Raw genomic sequence first — 23404 nt, forward strand, 5'->3', positions numbered from 1 at the left:
AATGTGCTCTGCTATACAGGGCAGTAAGGTAGAGCAATATGCAGGAAATAAGATGGATTCAACAACATAGGCATCCTTAACTATTCAGAGAGTAGACTATGCATGTCCCCATTCTATGCCCTCCCAACCACCAGCCTGCAAGTAAATAAAATGGATGTTTCTTGATAGTTATGTAGATCTTGGTGGCCTTCCCCACAGTTATTGCTGCCTGCTGTGGATTGCATAATATCTGTGAGACAAGGATGGGACTCTAATACCTACATGGATAAAGTGAGATTCTCAGACAGGCTGTTGGCTAAATTCAAACAGCCTGAAAGTAAGCTAGTTAATAGTGTCACCATTAGCGTTGTGAGGAGGTAGGAAGCTTAAGAATTTCCTCTGTCAGTGGCTCTAGAGGTGATCCTGGCAATTACAGACCAGTAGGTCTAACATCAGTACCGAGGAAATTAGTTGAAACTATAGTAAAGGATAAAATTGTTAGACACATGGATAAACATAATTTGTTGAGGAAAAGTCAACATGGTTTCTGTAATGGGAAATCATGCCTTACTAATCTACTAGAGTTCTTAAGGGCCGGGAGGGGTCAACAAACATGTGGACAAGGGGGATCCAGTAGACAGAGGATTTCCAGAAGGCCTTGGACAAGGTCTCTCATCAAAGGCTCTTAAGTAAAGTTAGTTGTCGTGAGATAAGAGGGAAGGTCCTCTCCTGGATTGAAAACTGGTTAAAAGACAAGAAACAAAAGGGTAGGAATAAATGGTAAGATTTAAAATGGAGAGGGGTATCTTGTGGTGTCCCCCAAGGGTCCATACTGGGACCCATCCTATTCAACCTATTTATAAATGATCTGAAAAACGGGGTAAACAGTGAGGTGACAAAATTTGCAAATGATACTAAACTGCTCAAGATAGTTAAGACCAAAGCAGACTATGAAGAGCTTCAAAAAGATCTCACCAAACTAAGTGATTGGGCAACAAAAAAGCAAATGAAATTTAATGTTGATAAATGTAAAGTAATGCACATTGGAAAAAATAATCCAAACTATAAATATAACATGATGGGGATTAATTTAACTATAACTACTCAAGAGAGCAATCTGGAGTCATTGTGGATAGTTCTCTGAAAACATCCACCTACTGTGCTGTAGCAGTCAAAAAAGCAAATAGAATGTTAGGAATCATTTAAAAAGGGTTAGAGAATAAGACAGAGAACATCTTATTGCCCCTATATAAAATCAGGTATGCCCACATCTTGAATACTGCGTATAGATGTGGTTGCCTCATCTCAAAAAAGACATATCGGCATTGGAAAAGGTTCAGAAAAGGGCAACAAAAATTATTAGACGTTTGGAACTGGTCCCATATGAAGAGAGATTAAAAAGACTGGGACTTTTCAGCTTAAACAAGAGGGCTGTGTCTACACTGGCATCCCTTCCGGAAAAGGGATGCTAATGTAGCACGTTGGAATAGGCAAATCCGCGGGGGATTTAAATATCCCCCGCGGCATTTGCATTAACATGGCTGCTGCTTTTTTCCGGCTTGGGGAAAAGCTGGAAAAAAGCGCCAGTCTAGACGTTATTCTCCAGAAAATAAAGTCTTTTCCGGAGGATTTCTTATTGCTACTTGAAAGTAGGAATAAGAAATCCTCCGGAAAAGGCTTTAGTTCCGGAGAATAACTTGAAAGTAGGAATAAGAAATCCTCCAGAAAAGGCTTTATTTTCCGGAGAATAACGTCTAGACTGGCGCTTTTCTCCGGCTTTTCCCCAAGCCAGAAAAAAGCGGCAGCCATGTTAATGCAAATGCTGTGGGGGATATTTAAATCCCCCACGGATTTGCCTATTCCAAAGTCTACATTGGCATCCCTTTTCCGGAAAGCGGTGCCAATGTAGATACAGCCGAGGAGACTAAGGGGGGATATGATACAGGACTATAAAATCATGACTGGTATGTAAAAAGTGAATAAGGAAAATGTATTTACTTGTTTCCATAACATAAGAACTAGGGCGGAGTCACCAAATTAATAGGTAGCAGGTTTAAAAAAACAAAAGGAAGTTTTTCCTCCCACAGTGCACAGTTGGCCTGTGGAACTCCTTGCCAGAGGATGTTGTAAAGACCAGAACTTTAACAAGGCTCAAGAAAGAACTAAATAAATTTATCAATGTCTATTAGCCAGGATGGTAGGAATGGTGTCTCTAGCCTCTGTCAGAGGCTAGGAATGGGTGATGGGAGAGGGATTGCTTGATAATTCCCTGTTCTGTTCACTCCCTCTGGGGCATCTGGCATTGGCCACTATCAGAAAACAGGATACTGAGCTAGATGGACCTTAGGTCTGATCCGGTATGGCTGTTTTTATGTTCTTATGTCACCACAACAAAATCCTTACTTAAAGGTCTCAAATTTCCAGTGTGAAAGAGAGCAAAGCTCTCCGAAGATTTTGGACCATCTGCATTGGTGAGTAACTCTGAACCTTTAAGGGATAACTATGTCCAGCGTTCCCTGTAAGGTGTGCGCCTGTACAGATGTGCACCAAAATTTGAGGCCTGCCCACCTCCTCAGGAGAGCCGAGCAGGGGCTGCTTAGTTGCTCCTGGGACAGGGCCACATAGTGGGTGGCTGCCCACCCTGCCCCATGAGCAGCAGGGCAGCCACCATGCAGCTCTGACCCTAGCTTCAGCCCTTTAACCAGGGCTGGAGCTGCAGGCCACATGGCAGCCAGTGACTGCTCCGGCAGCCCCAGCCAGGGCCAGAACCGTGTCACAGGTGACCAGCGGCTGGTCCGGCGGCCCCTGCTCCTGCAGCCCGGCCAAGGGCCAGAGCTGCAGCCACACGGTAGTATGGGTGCTCTGGTGGCTGCTCCAGTGGCCCTGTCTGAGGCCAGAGCTGCATGACGGGCAGTGGCTTCTCTAATGAGGGCTGATCCTGCTTGTGGCGTGCCAGGTCCCACAGAGCTGGAGCAGCCCTGTGGTTAACCGTAAGTGGTAAGCATCACTCAATAAAGGTGAGGTTAACTGTTCACATCCCTATTTTGAATAGAAGTTTAATAGCTGGACTTTATTGTTTTATATTGGGGGTGTTTGTGTGTGCGTGCGTGCACGCACGCATGCACTAGGTTGTTTTTTATTTTTAAACCAGCCAGCTGGTGGCCTTTTTTGAGCATTTAAAATATTTTAAGTACAAATATAAAAATGTATTTTATTTTATAGGAATGCCTATAATTATTTTTAAATTTTTATTTTAATGGTCATTTTATTGTTTTAGTTGCTTTATTATTGACAAAGATATTGAGGGTGTTTATTTTGGTTTTCTCTTTTTATTTTCACTTATTTTATGTTTAATATTAATCACTTAATGTTAAAAAAAAAAGTTAAACTTTGTGAAAGCATCCAGACGCTTGAAGAGTTAACTAACAAAGTTAAGGCTGTCAATAGATGCTCACTACCAGATAAACTGTAGCTATTAGTTTTGCAACCTTGAATAAAATATTTGAATGGATTTTTAGCAAAATTTTTAAAAAGCTATTTTATTTTATATATATAATTTTTTTAAGTGTTTTTTTGAAAAATGTGAGGTCCCTTGCTATGTTTATTGTGAGAGACTAAATATTTTTAACTTTCTTGGCTTTTACTAGCTGAAGTTTTGACCTTTTTAAAAAAAATTATTTTAGATTTTCAAAGAGCTTGGGGGGGAGGGTGCGTATAAATTGCAAGTTATGAACAAATTATTCATTTAAGTTGCTTACATTTCTAAACTGCTATTCATTTTTATATTTAAGCTTTGACCAAGGTGGGTTTTTTTTCCAGATGAGATCTCTTTTGGCCTGGGCTTTGATAATTGCTATATTTTAGCCATGTGTAGTTCCATCTTTTCCTTCTGTGTTTCAGCTATCTGATGTAACATTTTTTATATTTAAACAATTTAAATGGGATTGTTCTTGTATCTGCTGCAACCATCACAATTCATTATTTTCAGGTTCATTTGTTAGGAAGCACCCATTTCTGTCAGAATGACTGTAAGGCCTTCCATGTTGTGTTTGGTGTAGGGGTAGTCAATAAGTAGTTGTTATGCACTACGGCCTGGGCCCTGGAGCAGCCGCACTGCAGCCCCAGCTCCAACTCCAGCAGCCATCATCTCTCTAGCCATTGCAAAGTACTATTAATAGTTCATTTGTGGCAGGCCAGGTTCTGCTAACCTTGAGAATGGGAGCATTTGCTCTTTGCCAAGGAAACCATTCCTGCCTCCATTTATTACTGGTGTGTAGCAGCGCAGCACAGGTCTTTAAGAAAAACAGCTTGTTCAAACTTTGCAAGTATGTGGGAGTAGGGGGCTGATGTCTTTTTACCTTATTTGTAACTGATGGCATGATATAGTACATTGGCACGTAGGATCAGCCATAATAATAAGGATATGTGGGTGAAAGTTCTGATTTAACAGCTCTTTTTAATCTTTGTGACTGGGAAATGGCTGTTTTAGTATTTTTTCTTCCATAATATTTAAAATATATATGATATTTGTTAATAACTGGTGGGTGCAACAGTGGCACACATCCGAACAAGTGTACAAGACCTCAATATTGGTGCACAAGAAAAAACTCACTCCACTCATGGATGGAAAATATTAGAAGGAACACTGACTCTGTCTCCCAAATGACCTGTTACAGATGAGTTTCCCTGCATTTGATAGCTGCAATAAAAGACAGTAATGAGTTTGGATAGGTGTGATGGCTTAGATTCTGTGATGTCTACACATATCTTTCCTGTATTGATCCTCTCATTGCCCCCATAGGATTACAAACAGCTGTCACAGGAAAGGATGAATGTGTCCTACAGCCAGCCAAGTACATCCGCTCCTACTGTTGTGAATCAGCCTTATGAGAGTATGGTGAAACTAACTTTGTGATCTATAGCTCATCATCAGTGATGCTCTCATTTTGCCCAGTATGTTATGCCTGATAGTATTCTTCAGACAGCTTTGTGTATAGCATCTGGAATAGCATGGGCAGGGTTCGCCAAACCATGGCGAGCAGGGCTGGCCTGAGCCCTTTTGGCGCCCTGGGCTTGGGTGCGTGGTGCCACCCCCCCGGGCACAGGGCGCATGCGCGGGCCCACCCCCCCAGAGTGCACGCCGGCCATGGCCGCTAGTACGCAGCCCGGGGCCCGCCCCCGAAGCACACGGCACATGCGCTGCCCAGCCTGGCCTGGCCAGCGCTGGGCCATGCAGGGCCCCGCAGCCGTAGGGGGAAGGGCGCTGCTAGCCGGCGCTGCAGGAGTCAGGCGCACGGCTCTTGATGGCAGCTGTAAGGAATGCCGCACACCCCTTACAGCTGCCATCAGGCGCCCCTCATCGGTTGGCGCCCTGGGCAGCTTCCCGGCTCACCCATGCCTCCGTCCGGCCCTGGCAGTGAGCCCCGCTCACCAGCCACACTGTCCAGCGATCTGTACATGTGAAGATCGCCCGAACCCGGCTCTTCTGGGTTACAATCTACTCGCCACGGGTGAGTAGATTGTATTATTTGTCAAGCCCTGAGCATGGGATAAGTGCTTACCCTTTTTTAGTGTCCACTATAGTAAAGAATCTGTATGCTGAATACAATCTGGAATGCAGCATATGACTGCTGTGCTCAAAAACGTGCAGAATGCCTTTCAAGTATTTGTTTCCATTTAAACCTTAGAGAAATGTGCTCTTGACATTTAGAAGTAGATTAAGTCTTGTTGGTATTTTAATAATCCACTGAATACCAGAATTTACTCTACTGGTTCTTGCTCCCTGGCTTATGGATGATGCAGGAGACTTAGCCTGGAAACAGACAAGCCTCCTTCAAATCTATGAATATCCTCTTTATATCTGTAGATATAATATCTGTGGCCTATTTTGCAGATTGGATGCAGATACAAATTTTGTATCCGTGCAGAGCTCTAGAAACAGGTAGAGATGTAAAAACTGCCCAAAAGAGTTAAACAGTTTGTTTAACCCAGGGGTCAACAACCTGCCACAAGTGGCATGCAAGGTGATTTTCACTGGCATGCAAGCCGCCCTGCCCAATCTAGCAGGTGGGAAACACTAGCCCCCCTTGGCTCCATGCATTGCCATTTCCCTTTCCCCCGCTAGAAAACACACACACACACACACACACACACACACACACGACGTAGGCATAAGGGATCGGTCGACAAAGGCTTTCTTTGTCGCCTGATCCCCGTCTTGACAGCTGCTTTTTGCCGACAAAGTGCTGACTCGGCAAAATGCGACTGCCATTTTTATTCAAATGAAGCAGCAGATATTTAAATCCTTGCTTCATTTGCAATGTCGGTATGTCTAATTTACATCCCTCTGACAACAGAGGGATGTAGTCTAGACATACCCTAGATGAACACAAGCAGCATAGAGATTTTAAAAAAAAGTTCTTAACTTCATAACCAGGATCAAGTCAATAGTGGTTATTTGGAAACCTCTATGTGGAGTACTTTTCTTCTAAGGTCTCTATCACCCTGTAGCCCAACTCTCATATTAACCTGCATTTACTAATAATGTTGTACCCCCAAAATGGAAAGATGTATGATTCACATCAGGGTAAGCCAGAAGTAACCTAGAAGCTTATTTAAAAACAGATGAGTGTTAACAGCCCCTCTGTGTGGGGATACAGGGGTTCACCTGCTAGAAGGCAGTGTGAGAAGCAACAGCCCAGGCAGCACCAGCATTACTCACCCTCCAGGAAGCCTCCATGCCCTGAGCATGTCACAGTTCAAATGGGGGTGCAGTGCTGGCCGTGTGCAACCCGATGGGACAACTAGACACTCCCCCTGTCTCCAGAGCCCCACCCATGTAACCAAGACCCCCTGGGTCTCTCAGCCTTGTGGCTGGCACTACATCCCTCCATCTGCTGTAGAAGGAGCGTGCCAGCCTAGACCTTGCCCACCTCCTGACTTACCCAGAAGATGAGGTTGAGGAAAACCAGGACAGTTTTTCAGGAGGTGATCCCACACTGTCCCAGCCAGGGCCACCTGAGCAGCCACGCAGCCTGCGGCTCTGGTCTCAGCTGGCTCCAGCCCTGGGGAAGGGCTGAAACTAGGGCCACAAGGTTGCTGTCCTGTTGCCTCTGGGGTGGGGCAGACACCAACTATGCAGCCCCACCCCGGAGCAGCTGAGCCGTTACTGCACAGTTCAGCTAAGAAGGTGAGCGAGCTTTAAATTCTTGGTGCGCGCCCATACAGCCATGCACCTTAGAGGGAACACTGGACAGTGGCCCCCAACCCAAAAAAGGTTCCCCATCCATGCCATAAATAAAGAAAACATTGAAACCTTTTGTTTTGGACATAAATTAATATTTTACTTTACAGTATTTAAAATGACGTTTGAAAAACAATCATGAGAAAGTTAAAACATGTAATCCGTTTAATAATTTAAATTAAACCATTCTCCCTACCTGCAGCTGGTTCAGAAAATATGGTCACCATACCCCGCCCGCTCCTGCTCCCTTCTCCCCCTGGCACGCAGATCCATATATAGAAGTGAATAAGTTAAATCTTGGCATGCCACTTCTGAAAGGTTGCCAGCCCCTGGTTAACTGGTTAATCATTGGTCACGGGTGGGGGGCTGCTTCAACCCAGAAAGCTGGGGGCTGCTCTGGCCCTGCACCTGTGGTTGTTGAGGTCCTGTCGGCCAGGCAGCCAAGGGCAGGGGGCTTCTTCCACAGGCCAGGCCCTCAGGTTAACCAGTTACCCAGTAAGCATTATGGTAAGATGGTAACCAGTTAAACATTTAACCTTTAACATCCCTAGAAACAGGTAAGATGGTTGGGCAGACCCCTTACTGCAGGATAAGTGCTTGTACTGATTCTAGCAAATGCAGCTCCCCATTCCCAGTTTTCTGTTAGTTTTGGAACAGTGAGTATTGAAACCTCCTGATAAGATATGAACTGGGTACTCTAGTTGTCTGTCATTGCCTTCGTAGGGTGCTGGCCCCTTCAGTGCCCACCCCCGGGAATGGCTGCCTAACAGTATACATCCAAGGAGAATGGCAAGAAGCGCTGATTTGAGGGTGAAGAATGTCCAGTGGTCTCTGAGGTGCTGAAAGAAATGACTGTGTGTCTACTTGCTGTAGATCATTGTGCAAACTTGCTACATGTGTACTTGTACCGTCTGTATTTCCTGCCAGCTTCCCTGGGATGTGTTGGCTGATATGTGGCTGTCAATGCTAAGGTTGGGTATGACATCTTTTTCTGTCCATGGCTCCAGTAACAGTTGTGCTGCACTTTGTCTGTCTGTTTGGTGCACCTCCTGTTTCTCACTCCCCTCTGACTCCTGTAATGCCACCACTGAGAGATACTTATTGGCTTGTTTCCCCAGCTGAATGTGTGGAGCTTTGCAACTGTTTTTAAATAGTTAAATAGTTATTGGAACAGGAACTTGAACATGGGTGTTCTGCCTCCCAAGTGAGTGTCCTAAATGCCAAGTTATATTTTCAGTGCTCCTCCCTATGATTAATCAAGTATTTTATACACCGTGAAACAGCTTCATTTCTAATGAAGATTTAAAGATGATGGAGCTACACAGAGGGCAATTATGAGCAAGCTATTCTATCATTTGACATTCCTGTGGCTAGTGAGAGAACCAGGGAGCCCTTTTTAGTTTCTTCATCATTTTCTGTGGGTCTTATTTTCAGATATTTTAACAGAACGCATGAGCTGTAAGAGTATTGGAAACTTTATCTACTTAACCATAACTGACCATTTCCATCCGTTTAAATACTTGAATTTTTTTATGTGTATATTTTTTATTCAGTCAGTTACCCTACTTTTAGGCCAATAAATGTTTGGAAATACAAATTTATTCTCAAAGGGAAGCATATTAATTTAGATTATTTTCATCATCACTTATCAGTTGTCTATATTTTGTTCACAGAAACAACTTGATAAAATGGTGAGAATGTATGAGAGGCGAATAGACTGGCTTTCTGTTGCAAGCAGAAGAATATGGGGAACTGTTTGTGAACAGAGGTATTAGTATTGGGCATCATGGGTCCATGTCGCAGTAGAGTTCTGTAAACAGACATTGAAACAGTACAGAAAATGTACATGCCTAAATGTATAATTTGCAGATATGTGATTTGTGCATGCAATTTAAGTATCCATTTTTGAAAACTGAAATTTTACTGTACAGCATATCTTTTTATTATTGATGATGAAGTGTTCAGTGCACCATAGAGACACTGAAATTCAAATGTTCTAGAAAAGAAACCACAGTTTCAGTGAGAACATTAAAATACACATTTAAATTTGAGGTATCTAGGAAGTGACCCCGTGGGAAATTTTCTGTCTTAAATCCCACGTAAATAGACCCAGTCCCTTCCAGCAAGGTATCCCCAGAGCTCCAGAGATGGCCACATGGCTCCACCCCCTAGAGCTCTTGGGAGACCTCGCCAAGAGGGGCCGGGTCCCAGCCAGGCCAACCCTGCTTTCCCCTGGACACTGGGAAGGGGAGAGCAGAGGCAGGCCCACCCTTCCCTGCAGCTCCAGGTGGTAGGGAGTGGCCCTTCCCCTCCTCCCCAGTGCTCGGGTGGGGGGGAAGCCACACAGACTCTCCCCTTTCTCCCTCCCCAGTGCTCGAAGTGGGGAGGGGTGGAAAGCCAGGGGAGAGAGGGTCAGGCTTGGCTTTGTGTGGCTTTGGCCCGGCCCAACCCACCGAAGGCTGGGGGTACAGGGCCGGGCCTCACTGAGCATGGCTTGAGCCCAGCCCAATCCCCTTGAGGCAGGGGGGAGAGAGCCAGGCCTAGTAAGGCCTTGGCCAGGAGGGTGGAACTAGGATTAGGCCATGGCAGGGTGACTGGTCAGGGGGGAGAGAGAAAGGGCCAGAGCTGGCGCAGAAGGGATGGCAGAAGGGACCCGGGCTGGTATGGTGGAGGGGGGGGGGAATAGCAAGGGCAAGGGTGGGGAGGGAGAGAGAAGGGACCCAGGCTGGCACAGCTCAGAGCGTGGAGGGAAGGGGCCCAGACTGCCATGGCCACAGCCCGGCCTTCCCCACTGCTAACGGGGAGAGCTGGGGTTGCCTACTCCCTGTGAGACATGGGTTGGCGAGCCTAGTGAGCAGGGGGTGCAGCCCCCTACTAATTAAATAAGTAGAAATTAAAATATCTAGAGAGAGACTGAAATAGTGTCTGTTATTTGAGTCTTTTTTTAATTAAGGCATGTATTCCTTCTGTAGAGTTGTTATACTTGTTGATATTTCAATAACAAATTCGTTATACATCATTCATATACAACATTCCTTGCGACTTTTACTTGAAGAACAAATGTCAAACAAGGATTTCTTCAATATTATAGCGTAAGTAGATGATAAAAATATTTTTCTTTAAACAATTGCTTTTCCCACACTGTAGGCAAGCAGTAAACTGGGTAGCAAAGCTCTGTTATCCGGCACTCACTTAATCAGAAAGCATCAGAGTGGTAGCCGTGTTAGTCTGGATCTGCAAAAGCAACAAGGAGTCCTGTGGCACCTCATAGACTAACAGATTTATTGGAGCATAAGCTTTCATGGGCAAAGACCCACTTCGTCAAATGCATCTGACGAAGTGGGTCTTTGCCCACGAAAGCTTATGCTCCAATAAATCTGTTAGTCATAAGATGCCACCGGACTCCTCGTCACTTAATCAGAAAGCTCACTTAACAAGCATTTCTAATATCTCCCAATACAAATCTTCATGCTGTACTCTACTTTTATGCAAAAGAGGCAAAAGACAGGTATGGAAGCTGAAATAAGGGATTTATTCAAAAAAGCAGCTTCCAAGGTATGTCATAGTGTCATTACAGATTCAGCCCAATCCCCTGCACTTTCTACATCTACAATGATAATTGATGTTGATTATGATGATCCTGAAGTGCCTTCTGTGTCAAAGAAAGATTGTATTATGTTCAGCATAGTTTTAGTGTTAAGTGTATTTTTACATAGTAATATGTAATGTCATAAGATAACCTATTCTATAGAAAACTTTATATACCCTTAAGTATATAAGAAACCAACCACTGCAATTCAGTATTAGCACTGGATTGGTGAGTATTTATGTACTATTTTATACTTTACTCATCTTATTGTATTCTAATAATTTGAAAATTGGTATTCCATTGGTAAAGTATAACTCTGTTAACCAAAATATTCAATTAACTGGCACGCCCCATACCCTCAACAGGCCAGTTAACAGAGCTTTTACTGTAGAAAAAATGACATGAAAAAACGCTTACTAACTACAGAAGATTGCCAAGGTCTTACCTGATTTAGATGATATTTTACAGTATTTAACTTTTCGTGATAGAATAATTACAAGAATCGCCTGTGAAAGCCACCCTAATTTGCCCTTATCACTATTTAAACAATTGATACCTAGAGTGGCCAGTCTGCTAATTAAGGATTTTAATCTAATTTATGATGTTTATGCTGCACGATTTTGCACATTTCAGTGAACCTAGATCAGTGGTTCTCAAACTTTTTGGCTCATCGCCCACCTAGCTCAATCAAACCTTTCCATCAACCACCAGTTGCGAATGGAAACTCGCTGTTAATTACATAGTTATGCCTGTGCCATTTTGCTTGTGCTGCAGCTAGGGAGAATGGTTTAATTTAAGCAGTAAGAAAGGAAATATTAAATTATTAAATACATTGAGCACTGTAACTTCTCATATTAGTTTATCAAACCTCATTTTAAATAAAGTAAAATATTAATTTATGTCTAACACAAAAGGTTTCAATATTTTCTTTATTTAAAACAGGTGTGAGGAACCTTTTTGGATCGGGGGCCACTGACCCACAGAAAAATCAGTTGGGGACCACAATAGTGATAAGTTTAAAAAAACAAATTTTCAAAACCCCCAACACTCACTGATGTGGCCCCCAACTAAGACCACCTTACTCCTCTGGCACCCCAGCCCCATGGTGAGAGAAAAGGGACAGGGAGGACTGAGGATCAGGGCTTCCCATGGGCCAGATTTACTCATCTGCGATTTTGGGATTAGAGGATTTTGTGGACCCCCCTCCGGCTCTGGGGTGGGGACAAAAATTAGGGGTTCAGTGTGTGTGACATGGCTGCCAGTGAGTAGAATAGGGGTGAGAGTGCAGAATCTGGGCAAGAGGTAGAGTGCAAGAGGGGGTGAGGGTGCGAGGTCTGGATGAGAGGTCAGGTGCAGGAGAAGGCTGGAAGTAAGAGTGTCTGGCCAGGGGTTAGGGGGAAGAGCAAAGGAAGGTGTAGTGTGTGGCCAGGAGGGAGTGTGCAGGAGCAGGATTGGGGTAAAGTGTCTGGCCAGGAGGGAGGGTACAGGAGCAAGGGAGGGTGCAGGAGCAGGCTGTGGGTAGGGTCTGTGGCCAAGGGAGAGGGTGCAGGAGCGGGCTGGGGGAAAGGTGTCTGACCAGGAAGAGGATGCAGGAGCAAGGGGAGGGTACAGGAAGAAGGAGTCTGGCCGGGGGGAGGGTGCAGGAACAGGCTAGGGGTAAGGGATCTGGGCATAAGGGGGCGGGAAGATACTTACTTACTTTCACACCTCATGCTGCTTGCAGGCATCATGTCTCAGGCACGACCTCTTTTTGCTTCCTTTGACCAGATTCTGGCTAGTGGGAGCGTGGGGAATGCCTTCAGGCAGTGCATCAGTCAACTGCTGTTTCCCCAACCAGGGGAAGGGGAGGAGGAGCAGCAGGGTAGCGCGTGAAGCTGCTTCTGGCTCCGCTCTGCTTCTTTCTCATGAGGCAGATCCAGTGGGGAGGCTCAGAGCTCCTTCTTCCACCCGCACCCTGAGGGAAACCAGCGCTGGTGCTTCAACCTCACAGTGGGGGGGGGGGGGGCGCAAGGCTGGAGCGCCAGTGTGGGCTCCTTGCTGTGGGAAGGGAAAAAGAGGGTGGAAGCGGGGGAGCTGAGCTCAAGCTGCAGACCACCTGGAAGGCAGCCACAGACTACTAGTGATCCACGGACTGCAGTTTGAGAACCACTGTCCTAGATGACAAATCCTGTGCATATTATAGGTTGAACCTCTCTGGTCCAGCAACATACATGGTCTAGTTTGACCTTCTCTGGCAACATACATGGTCCAGCATGATTTTAGTTAGCCGGATGTCCACTTCTTATGGGTGTGGCCAAGTTTCTCGCAGTCCCGTAAAGTTTGTTTATAGCCATCAGTCCTGGATCTCAATGTTCTTGCTGTTGTTTAGCTCTAATTTACCCCTAAATGTTTCCTAAGAGCCCAGTAAGCAGTGGAAGTATTGGTAATACTGCTAGATAATATTGACCTCCCATGGTTCAGCAAATTCTCTGGTTCAGCACTGATCAGGTCCTGAGGGTGCCAGACTAGAGAGGTTCAACCTGTATAGTATTGAAAACAGTTGCAAAATTCAAGTATCAACAACATCATGTTTAAAAAAATAATTGGATTTTTTGAGCCGCTCCACTGCAGAATCCTTCTTGCAATTGACATTAGACATAAACATAATAGTGTGTGAACTCTGAATAGTATTTTTCCTAGCATTCAACAATGTTAACATTCCTTAATACACAGGAAGGTGTGAAATGATCTATGATTAGAAACAGAAACTGATGTTCAGTGACAAAAATCAGTAAAGCTAGATTTTATTTAAGGAGTTTGCTCTGTAGCCTTATGAACTAAAATTTGAAAAAATAATCACTCTTTTGTTTTCTCCAAAGGTTTGGAAGTGACATCAAGTCTTGGAAACCAGAAATGGTTCCTTCAAATCCAGAAAATTTACAAAGTGCCTGGAGGTATAATCAAACTATAACTTGCTTATATTTATGAATTTAGTGAAAGTGCTTGAATGTAGCATAGAACCAGGTTTAACCGGAACAGTGAACAATGTTACAGATTTATAAAGTTTATTATTTTATGCTGTGATGCACTATAGTATGTGTAGTTCTGCTCTGAAAAATGACTTATGAAAACAGCATAATAACATTTAATATTTAGTGCATTGAAATTATTTCCATATCTTATGTGCTTCATTTATAAGTATAAAGGTGTTTTTAAAATAACTGCCAAACCTTCAGATTCAACCTGATAGCTGAAAGTCAGTCTGGTTTCTTTCTTTCCTTATATACAAGCAGCACTCTGGTGCCAAATTATATCCTCATTAATCCTGTGCAGAAGGGATACAACCGGATTTACCGGCGATCTGCTCAGGCACACTGCATCGTCCCATGGGCTGAGGGTGCTCCAGCCTGGCTAGGCCCACCACAGTGCAGCATGGTGGGCCCAATCAAAGTAATGCCCCTGCCAAGGCTGTTCCCCACTCTGGCATAACGATTGCAGAAGTGAGGGCCCACAAGAGCACTCCAAAACTTTGCCTGTACAGGCTCTGGTACGAAAACTTTCCCCCAAAATCCTAATACGCAGAGTTTGGGGAATCCGCTGCCACCATCAAGTGCTTTTGAATCCACAAACAGGAGTGGACACTTGAAACCAACCCCAAGGATACCCCAAGCTCTTTTCCCCAAAAGAGCTTGAAAAGAGAAAAACAAGCTGCAGTCTATGGTGTTGGACCCTTCAGTCAGGCATGCAGATACACACAGACAGACCTTCCAGGACGCAAAAATCAACCAATTAGAAAAAGGAACAATCATTTATTATCAGAACCAAACTACAGTTGCAAGCATAGTAAAGCTAAAACTTAGTTACAACCCTCCCCCCCAATTAACAGCTCAGACATTGCTTCCAAATCCCCAAACAAGAAAACAACAAATCCTGATAGACTATCTAAACTTTTCCCTACTTGCACATTGTAAGGAGTCCTTTTTTGGAGAGAAAAATGTTTCCCATCTCCCTCAGTCTTGGAAGAAACCGCTCTCCTCTCAGACAAAGAACAGAGGGAAAAAAACTCCTCTTTTCCAGTTTGAAATTCCTGCCTGCATTGTTATTGGCTGACCACCCGATACCTGGCTAGGTATAGAGTTAGCCCCTTAGTCACCAAGTGCTAGCCAGCACTCCTGATTATGACAGCTCCCATCTGCACTGCAATTTGGCAGACCTGGCCTGAGAAGCCCCCATCCACAGTAGGCTCAACCTGGCCTGGGCTGGCCTGGCCAGAATAGCCCGCAGTGCATTGGGCCCAGCAAGGTTGGAGCTCCCCCTGTCCATGGACTGGTGGGTCCAGCTGTGCTGGAACAGCCCCCTGCCTGCAGGATCATTTAAGAGATGTTTTTGTTTTCCAGTGCATCACCATGAGATTTTAGTTGAGACAGTGGGCTTAGTGCTTTTTATTGCTTCCTATAGCAAAATATTTCTAATGCATAGTCTGTGCATTCTGATATTTTGTAAAACTCTCCTTGTAGATGGGTGTTGAGCCTTCAGAGCAAAGGCAGTAGAAATTTCATGAGTGCTCTAAGAAGAGCAGTGGAAATAGACTTCAAAGATAAAGACAAACTTGTATCTCAAGGACTTTATCTACTTATCACTGGAGTTCCTGACCAGGAGATGGTGGGTATCAATACAAAATTTGCATGTTCTTTTTAAATATTTATTGCTTATTCAGAAATAATCTCAAACTTTTTTCAACTGCCTCCTGTATTTTGGTTATAGAACACCTGTCTTTCATTTACATAACCCCATTGACCATACCAGTATCTGTGACTTCACTTTCTGAAATTATTCATTCTTATATAACTCAAGGCAAGAAATATTCCTTGGTTAATCTTAAAAGATTTTGGATGTTTTTGTGTGAGCCACTCCTCCACAGTCATTGGCACTGTAGATTCCCTTTCTAGTTATAGGCCTTGTCCACTCCTGCCTCTATCTGGCAACTTCTGATTAACCCATCCACACCACATTTGCAGGAGAAGACAACAATTCACTCCCCATTCAGTCAGGCAACATATTCTTCTGCAGATAGAAAAGGATTTAAATTATAAGAAGTCTCTCACCAGTTCTGTAGCTAACTCTAGTCAAGAGTATATTTACATAAAGTTAAGTTCTGAGGGTCAGATCCTCAGTTGGTATGAAATGATATAGTGACTTCAGTGGAATGATCTTGATTTACACCAGCTGGAGATCTGGCCTTGTAAGTCAATAAAATAGTGAAAATCTTTTAAAGTTTGAGGTGGTAGCCTTTCTTTTTGTCTTATAGCATGCTGTTAGTGCGTATGTGGCAGATGTCTGTGGAGGCTGTGATTTGCAGCTGCATGTCTGTCTGTTCAGTGTACATGGTTTTGACTCCAGTGGCATTATTCCATCCCGCTATGCCAGTCCACATGAGACTGCCAACACATTTAGAGAACTAGCGCACGCTGTCAATGGAAGGTTTCATTGGTTTGGAGAAACAGGTATGTTCCATCTTACTACATTCCTTTTCTATTTGGCAAGTCAGCAATCCACTATTACATGCACTACAAGTTGAACCTGTCTAGTCCAGCACCATTGGAACCTGACCGATTCTGTATGAGAGAATTTTCCCGACCATGGAAGGTCAGTATTGTCTAGCAGCATCACCAACTGCTTAGTGGGCTGTTAGAGGACATTTAGGTGTAAATAAGAGCTAAATGATAGTACAAAACACCGAAAGCGACGACTGGTGGCTGTAAACAAACTTTATGGGACCGTGGGAAACTTGACCATGCCCTTGAAAAGTGCACATCCGGCTACCTAAAATCATTCTGAATGTTGGATGTTTCTGGACCAGAGAGTTCTGAACTAAAGAGGTTCAACCAGTATTATTATTTTCTTGTAACAAATAGCTTTCCCTTAAGACAATGTATAGTGGTAATGAAATAGACGGCTCTTCGATTAAGGCTTTTAGGTCTAGCTACTGCAATATAAAAGAGTAATGCTACAGGATATCTGCACTTTAATGTTTTAGAATCTAATTAGAAACTAATGTAATCATAAGTCAGCTCCAGATAGGCATTTCTACAAACAAACATTTTGAAGGTTTTAATTATTAATGATGCACAGGCTAAATTATATCTAGCCCTTTTTGTTTTTTTTCTATTGATTATTTTTGTGTGCTCTGCAAATTGAAATATGCTTTCTTTAAAATAATTACCTATTGATAAGCATATGTTTAATTACCAGGAATTTATGAAAGTGATGATATCAGTATCATTGTGTCTGAAATGGAAAAAGCAGTCAATTATTCCCAAAAGGTATGCTTTAAAAATACCATTTTAAATTTTCTTTAGAAAATAGCTCTGCAGCATTTGTTCAGCTGATGGTGTACAGGCTGTTGGCTACAAAATCAAAACATTGTATAAGATAATGCATTTTTTAGAATAATGCAAAATAATGTTAAAAGTAAAAATAGAGTTCTGCTCTGGAAAGCAACTATAAAAATGGCCTTGTGGTGTTCCATGTTTGTGTTTCAATGATTCCATATCAAACAAGATGACTTTTATAAGTAAAAGGATGTTCTTTTTATTTGCCAGTTCTGTAAACCCAGCCAGGCTATGAGAGTTTGCATATCACCAGTAATAAAGATTCCAGATTTTGCCCTCAATTATTTCTGAACAACCCAAATGTTAATAACAAATATAACGCGGGCATAATTTGCCCTGTGGAATCTTTTTTATTGGTGAATGTACACAAAATAGTCAGAACTCTGCTGTGTAGTCTAGTTTTGTGAATAAAGCATTGAAATTGTGAATCAGAAGACCTGGATTTCATTTCCCTCTTTGCCTTTGTCCTGTTGTATGATGTGTTGGCAGATCATTTGATCTCTCTATGCCAGTTTCCATGCCCACATTTATCTGTCTTGTCCATGTAGATTGTAAATTCTTTGTGGAAGGAACTAGTTCTTCCTTGTCAGGTATTGCTGTAATACAAGTAATAAAAATTGACTATGTCCGGGTTGATTTTGAATTGCCACTAGTTTTACTTATAAAATAAGCTATAAAATATGGAATAATTTATATACAACTAAAATGGACATTTGATTTGTTCTCAGATTACATTCAACATAATGTAAGGCATATGACATGCTCATTTCTCTTGAAAATGGTGGTTCTGACTAATGTTAAAACAAGACACCTTGAGGTAGAGGTTTAAAAATCTACTCCCACGTCATCTCCCTGGAAATTCTGCCCCCTCAACTAAGCAGAGATGCAATAAAACTAATCAGACAGAACATACTATCCATTTTATTCCTGTAATTAACATATTATCTAAAACATTTCTGATATGCTTTGCTACCATTTTTCCTCACTTCATAACGAGTGTTTTGTTTACCATTTGTTTCCTTCATATCTGTTGAGTAAGCATATTGAACCAAAGAGGAGATAATGATTTACCCATTTATTTTACAGTTTCAACTTTTAGATACATTTCTAATAAACTAGGTAATGTTGTGAGGCAATTTCTTGCAATATCTTTGTGAGCTATTACTGTACTGTATTAAGTCTATATATCATTGTGAATCTGCAATTGTATATAATTCCCTAGTAGAAGGTGGCCACAGCCAACGTTCCCTGTAAGTTGAGCACTTGGGCAGCCACCCAGGAGAGATTCAGGTGCCACCCAGCTGATTTGCAGAGCACCCAAGCTAGCAGCATGTGTTTCTACTGGTGGAACATATCTGCACATGCCTTGGTGCACATAACAAAATGTATTCTGCTCCTGGATGGAAAAAAATTAGAGGTAACACTGGGCCAAAGCTCTCCAGGAACTAGGAACAGAGGGGTTGATTAGGTAAATTCACTCCTCTTGTAACACTCCAAAAAGGCACCACCTGGATCTCCCCGGAGAGATGTTGTGGCTGAGGAGCCAAAAAGCCTAGAGTAGGAGAGGGAATACAGATGCAGTTGCTCCAACTGTCACAGATGTAATACACCTGAACCTCCTTAATCCGGGTGTCCCTTATCTGGGAACACCATGGTTCAGATCTAGGCAGGGGTGGAAGAAGCAGGTCTCCATGCTACTGCTTATCCCTCCCCCCTGAGCTGAGGAAACAGCAGTGCAGCGAAGTGCTTCTCTGGAGGCTTTTCCCCTGCCGCTCCCATAGCAGCATGGGTCCATGCCTGGGAGCAGCGGCAGTGTTCGGTTTAAGCTGAGTGCTCAGGTGGCCACCCAGGAGAGATCAAATACCACAAAGCTGATTAGCAGAAGGCTCATAGCACCCACAGCTGGCAGCATGTGTTTCTTGTGCTGGTGCATATCTGCACAATCCTTAGTGCACATAACACGGAAAAAAATGTGCAGGAACATTGAGCGGTAGAGGCAGTGGGTGTGAAGCCATGTGTGCCTCTGAGAGTGGGGTTCCAGGTAAGTATCCATCCTCCTAACATATCTTCTCTCCCTCCCCAACTCCACCTAGCGCTTAGGCATGGTCTGAAAAATTCTTTAAGACAGCACGCATCGTTTCCCAAGGTTGCTAGATTTAAAATGTTTAAGAGTACAGTCAGTTAGGTTATATCTGGTTTGAAAGCTGAATTTGTAATATATGGAAAATCCTGAGGAAGGTATATTGTATGCTGAGATCTTTATCATTCAGGCAAATTAAACTGGATAGATATTTAGCAGGATTTTACAACACGTGTCTTATTTATTGCTTGTATCTTTTTTTTTTAAAATTAAGCATCTAGTGTTCACATAGCTAATCTCTGTAAAACAATTTATTGTTGGCTTTATCCCCTCTCTCCTACTCCTTCCTGTTTGTTTACACCCACTTGTTTCAGCTTGTTTTAAATCAGATTGTATACTCTTCATGCCAAGGATTTTTTTTTATTTGTGCAGTGCATAGCATACTAGGGCTCCAGTCCTGACTGGGACAGGTAGATGTTGCTCTGTTACAAATATTGAATATTAAGGTGGCCTTTTAAAATGTTTACTTAAATTGACTGCAAAAGAACTGTTAAGTAAAGCAACAATCTGAATTTTCATTACAGTGTGCCTTGCTGGTGGAATCCTTAAAGCAGCGTTCAGGAACTCAGTTGGTTAATCAGTTTATCCCAGAAGAAGACTTAAAGATGCTTTTGAAAAAAGAGCCAGTTAAAGCACAGAAATTGGTGCCTCCTAAACCTACAGCTCTCACTCTGGCTAGAATGGTTTGGTTTCATTTATTACTCATATTTTAAAGATGAAATCTGCTTTAGTGACAACATACAAGAGGTCAGATGCTGCCCCTTGAAAGAGAAAAGTGCTTAAGATGGAAATTTCAGGGAATATCTTTTTGGTAAAATATGATAATAATACTAAGCAATTATACAGCACTTAACATTGAGTGCTACATAGCCATTGCCAGTAAGTAATCCTCTAATAAGTATAGTGATTCCTGCAGGGTGGTTCTAGAGATCACACTTGTAATGCAATCTCCTGCCCTAGGAAACTGCACCGAAGTACGTATATGCAAAGGTAGTGAATACAAATCTCTGTTGCTTCTGTTTTGTTTTAGTCATTTCTGAGTATCCAGTTTTGCAGTTCCTTGTGTGGTGACTTATGAGAAACACTGCAATATATTTTATCTTCATTTTGCAAATGAGATTGAAGCAGTGAGGTGACTTTCCCAAGGTCACATGATAAGTCAGTATCAGAGCCACAATTAAAATTCAGGATCTCTTGCCTTCTGTCCCTTTGCCTATTCCTATAAAACATGCTGCCTCCATGAGTTCCTTTTATTATTAAATTTTTTACTTATTATTTTTAAATGTATATGGATCTGGGCAAGTTTCAAAATGGGTTTGAATATCTAATTCATACACGTGGTCAATGCTGACCTTATAAATAGGTGTCTCATTCAGACTACTGAATTAATGTGTGAACTGGGGAGAACTTTCTCTAAAATGCATTTCTGTTTATTTGAAATAATCTCAATAGATAATCTCAACAATTGTTCCATTATAAATTTTCCAAGACCATTTTTGCCAAATATCACAACAAATACACAGAACAAATGCATAATGCAATATATGAGTATGAAGTATTTTGTTGTACACTTAGGCTATGTCTACACTGCACGCTTATTTCAAAATAACCGAGTGCACATCTACTCAGCAAGCCTGTTATTTCAAAAGAATTTCAAAATAACAGGCTTCTTACTCCGACTTCTGTAATCCTCATTTGACAAGGAGTAAGGGAAGTCAAAGGAAGAGTGTTCTTCCTACGACTTCCTGCTGTGTAGAAAGCACCTAAAGCCAAGTTAAGGTACTTTGACTTCAGCTACGCAATTAACGCAGCTGAAGTTGCGTAGCTTAACTCGACTTTAGCCTGCAGTGTAGATGTACCCTTAGAGATGAGAAAATCTTGTATGGAATTCTCCATAGAAGTCTAGTGATCCTTTAATATTTCTTTCATCTGTTAATTTGAGTATGTTAGCTAGAGATGATCAGGTTTGTTATGTCATTTGCTCCAGAATGTTCCCAGTACATTTGGTGTTATAGCAAACATCTCACCCTGCTGTGAAGCCCATAGGAGTTCGGCAGGAAAATAAGGCACAGTTTTGGGGTGAGATGCACTTGAAAGTTACTCTGTGCTAAAACTAATCTGCATGTTTGTCATGGGCACCAGAGTAAAAGAGGGAAAGAAAGAAGATAGAAAATCATCTCTAATGTATTGAGTATGATAATTCTGTAACAAGATACAATCAAAAGGAAATTTGTAGAAAATTCACACGTTATTTGTGCTTTTAGAATATTAAAGACAGTCACGAGAGGGAGAAAAATGTTGCATTAAGAGCTCTGATATGGCGTCCAACTAGTGCCAAAGCAGAAATCCCACCACGTATGTATAGATAAAGTTCATAATCTTATGTCTAAAGCCATTGGAATAGTTATATTAGAACAAGTGTATTTATCTTTGTAAACACTTTTCTAGAACCTTGCTTATACATATATTGACCAGACAGCTTTGACTGTTAGGAAACATGAGTCTAGTTTTCACAGTAAAGCTATTTCCGTTTAGAAAATCAGAATTGATTTGGTTGTAAATTCATATTCATCATTTCCTTGAAGGCTCAGCCAGTGAGTAGTAATATGTATTGTTACTTGCCCTTCCCCAATGACAGCAGTATTAATCCAGGGTGGGCAATAATTTTTGAAGGGAGGCTACTTACTGAATTTTGCTATGTGGTCACAGAAGATATAGGCTGGGCAGAAGGGGCGGGGCTGGGGACTAGCCTACTCTAATTTATCTGTGCCTGGAGGCTTTGAATTAAAAAACTCAGCAAAGGGCTCTGGGCTCTGCCGCTACCACATTGCCTGACAACTGCTCAGGGTTGCTGCAGCTATTTAAAAGACTCACTGACAGGGTGGCACCACAACCAGGAGCTGTGAGCCATTTAAATAGGATCTTGCTACCTGAGCCCGGAAATTCAGAAAGTGGCCAGATACAGTCCGCAGGCTGGATCAAAGTGATAGGTGGGCTGGATCCAACCCCTGGGCTGCATCTTGCCCAGCCCTGTATTAATCTCTCAATGTCAGATGCATAAATCTGTTCATTTTACCTGTTTATTAGTGTCTTGTTGATCCCCACTTTCATATGGAGAGCATGACTGAATTTATAATATTGGACCATTTTTATCTACATATAAAATATTTTAGGTATTTCAATCTGTGGTAATGTAAAATTATGAAATGAGTAGTACAGTTGAGTAAAATTGCCAAGGCCAACATGATTGTCCTATCTGAAACAATACAATATTTACTTTTATGTTGTAGCTCAGACAATAAAAGAATGGCCTCAGGCCTCTGGGAAGAAGAAACATAAAGCAAGAAAACAGCCACAGATTTCTCTCTCAGTATTTTATATTGACAAGGGGAAAAATGTGGGTAAGTGCTCTCAGCTTATGACAGCTAAAAATGTGGTCTTTTTTACATACAAAACTACTTAGATATTAATTCTCTAAACACCAGCAAGCTTTTCACTGATAAATAATGAAGTTTGTTGGGGAAATGTGTGGAAAGTGGTTTGTCAAATGGTGATCCATACAACCAGTATACACTTACTGATTTCCTGCATGATTTTGGACAAATCACTTCTTTCCACCTAAATTCAGTATATGAACACTTAATGGAATGACATTTACCCACCTTTTCAAAGTTATTTGAAATTATCTGGTCAAAGATACTATAAATCAATAGTAATATAATTGCAGTATAAGCCCAGGTGGAAATGTTTGAATTGCTCCACAACAAATGCATTGTTTAAAAGAGAAGTGATATTTTTATATACAAAGTGTTTTAAATAGTCTTAGACATATATATAATGCCAAGTACAGAAAATAGCAGATTGAATTCAGTGTGGCCATGATTCACCCAGACTGTCTAATTTCACTTTTTTCTGCTCTTGCTAGGTGCAGTTTACAGAAAGTATCCAACAAAAAAGAGTGTGAAGAGGCCTGTTCCTTTTGCTATACTGCCAAAGGAAGAGGAAATATGTTCAAGCAAAGAGGTATTCAGTTATTTATTTATGTTACTATTTTTATTATGCCACTTAACAGTAATTAACTT

At 42.1% G+C, this 23404-nt stretch overlaps 1 protein-coding gene across 7 annotated transcripts in view; it reads left to right on the top strand.

Annotated features, from left to right (window-relative positions):
- VWA3A (von Willebrand factor A domain containing 3A) overlaps nt 1–23404 on the top strand; it is a 75282-nt gene that overhangs the window by 34106 nt on the left and 17772 nt on the right. For all 7 annotated transcript variants that reach the window (XR_012896157.1, XM_025185042.2, XM_025185041.2 and 4 more), the window contains 10 exons: nt 8896–8990; nt 10195–10314; nt 13670–13744; nt 15308–15452; nt 16099–16294; nt 17043–17113; nt 19847–20005; nt 21587–21677; nt 22613–22723; nt 23248–23345. Coding sequence is in view for 6 of the 7 variants with exons in the window: in XM_025185042.2 (XP_025040827.2) it covers nt 8896–8990; nt 10195–10314; nt 13670–13744; nt 15308–15452; nt 16099–16294; nt 17043–17113; nt 19847–20005; nt 21587–21677; nt 22613–22723; nt 23248–23345 (1161 nt within the window). In the remaining variant the exon portion in view is untranslated. The remainder of the gene's footprint in view (nt 1–8895; nt 8991–10194; nt 10315–13669; nt 13745–15307; nt 15453–16098; nt 16295–17042; nt 17114–19846; nt 20006–21586; nt 21678–22612; nt 22724–23247; nt 23346–23404) is intronic.

The sequence above is a fragment of the Pelodiscus sinensis genome, chromosome 16, assembly GCF_049634645.1.
Source record: "Pelodiscus sinensis isolate JC-2024 chromosome 16, ASM4963464v1, whole genome shotgun sequence".
In the NCBI taxonomy this organism is placed as follows: domain Eukaryota; kingdom Metazoa; phylum Chordata; order Testudines; family Trionychidae; genus Pelodiscus; species Pelodiscus sinensis.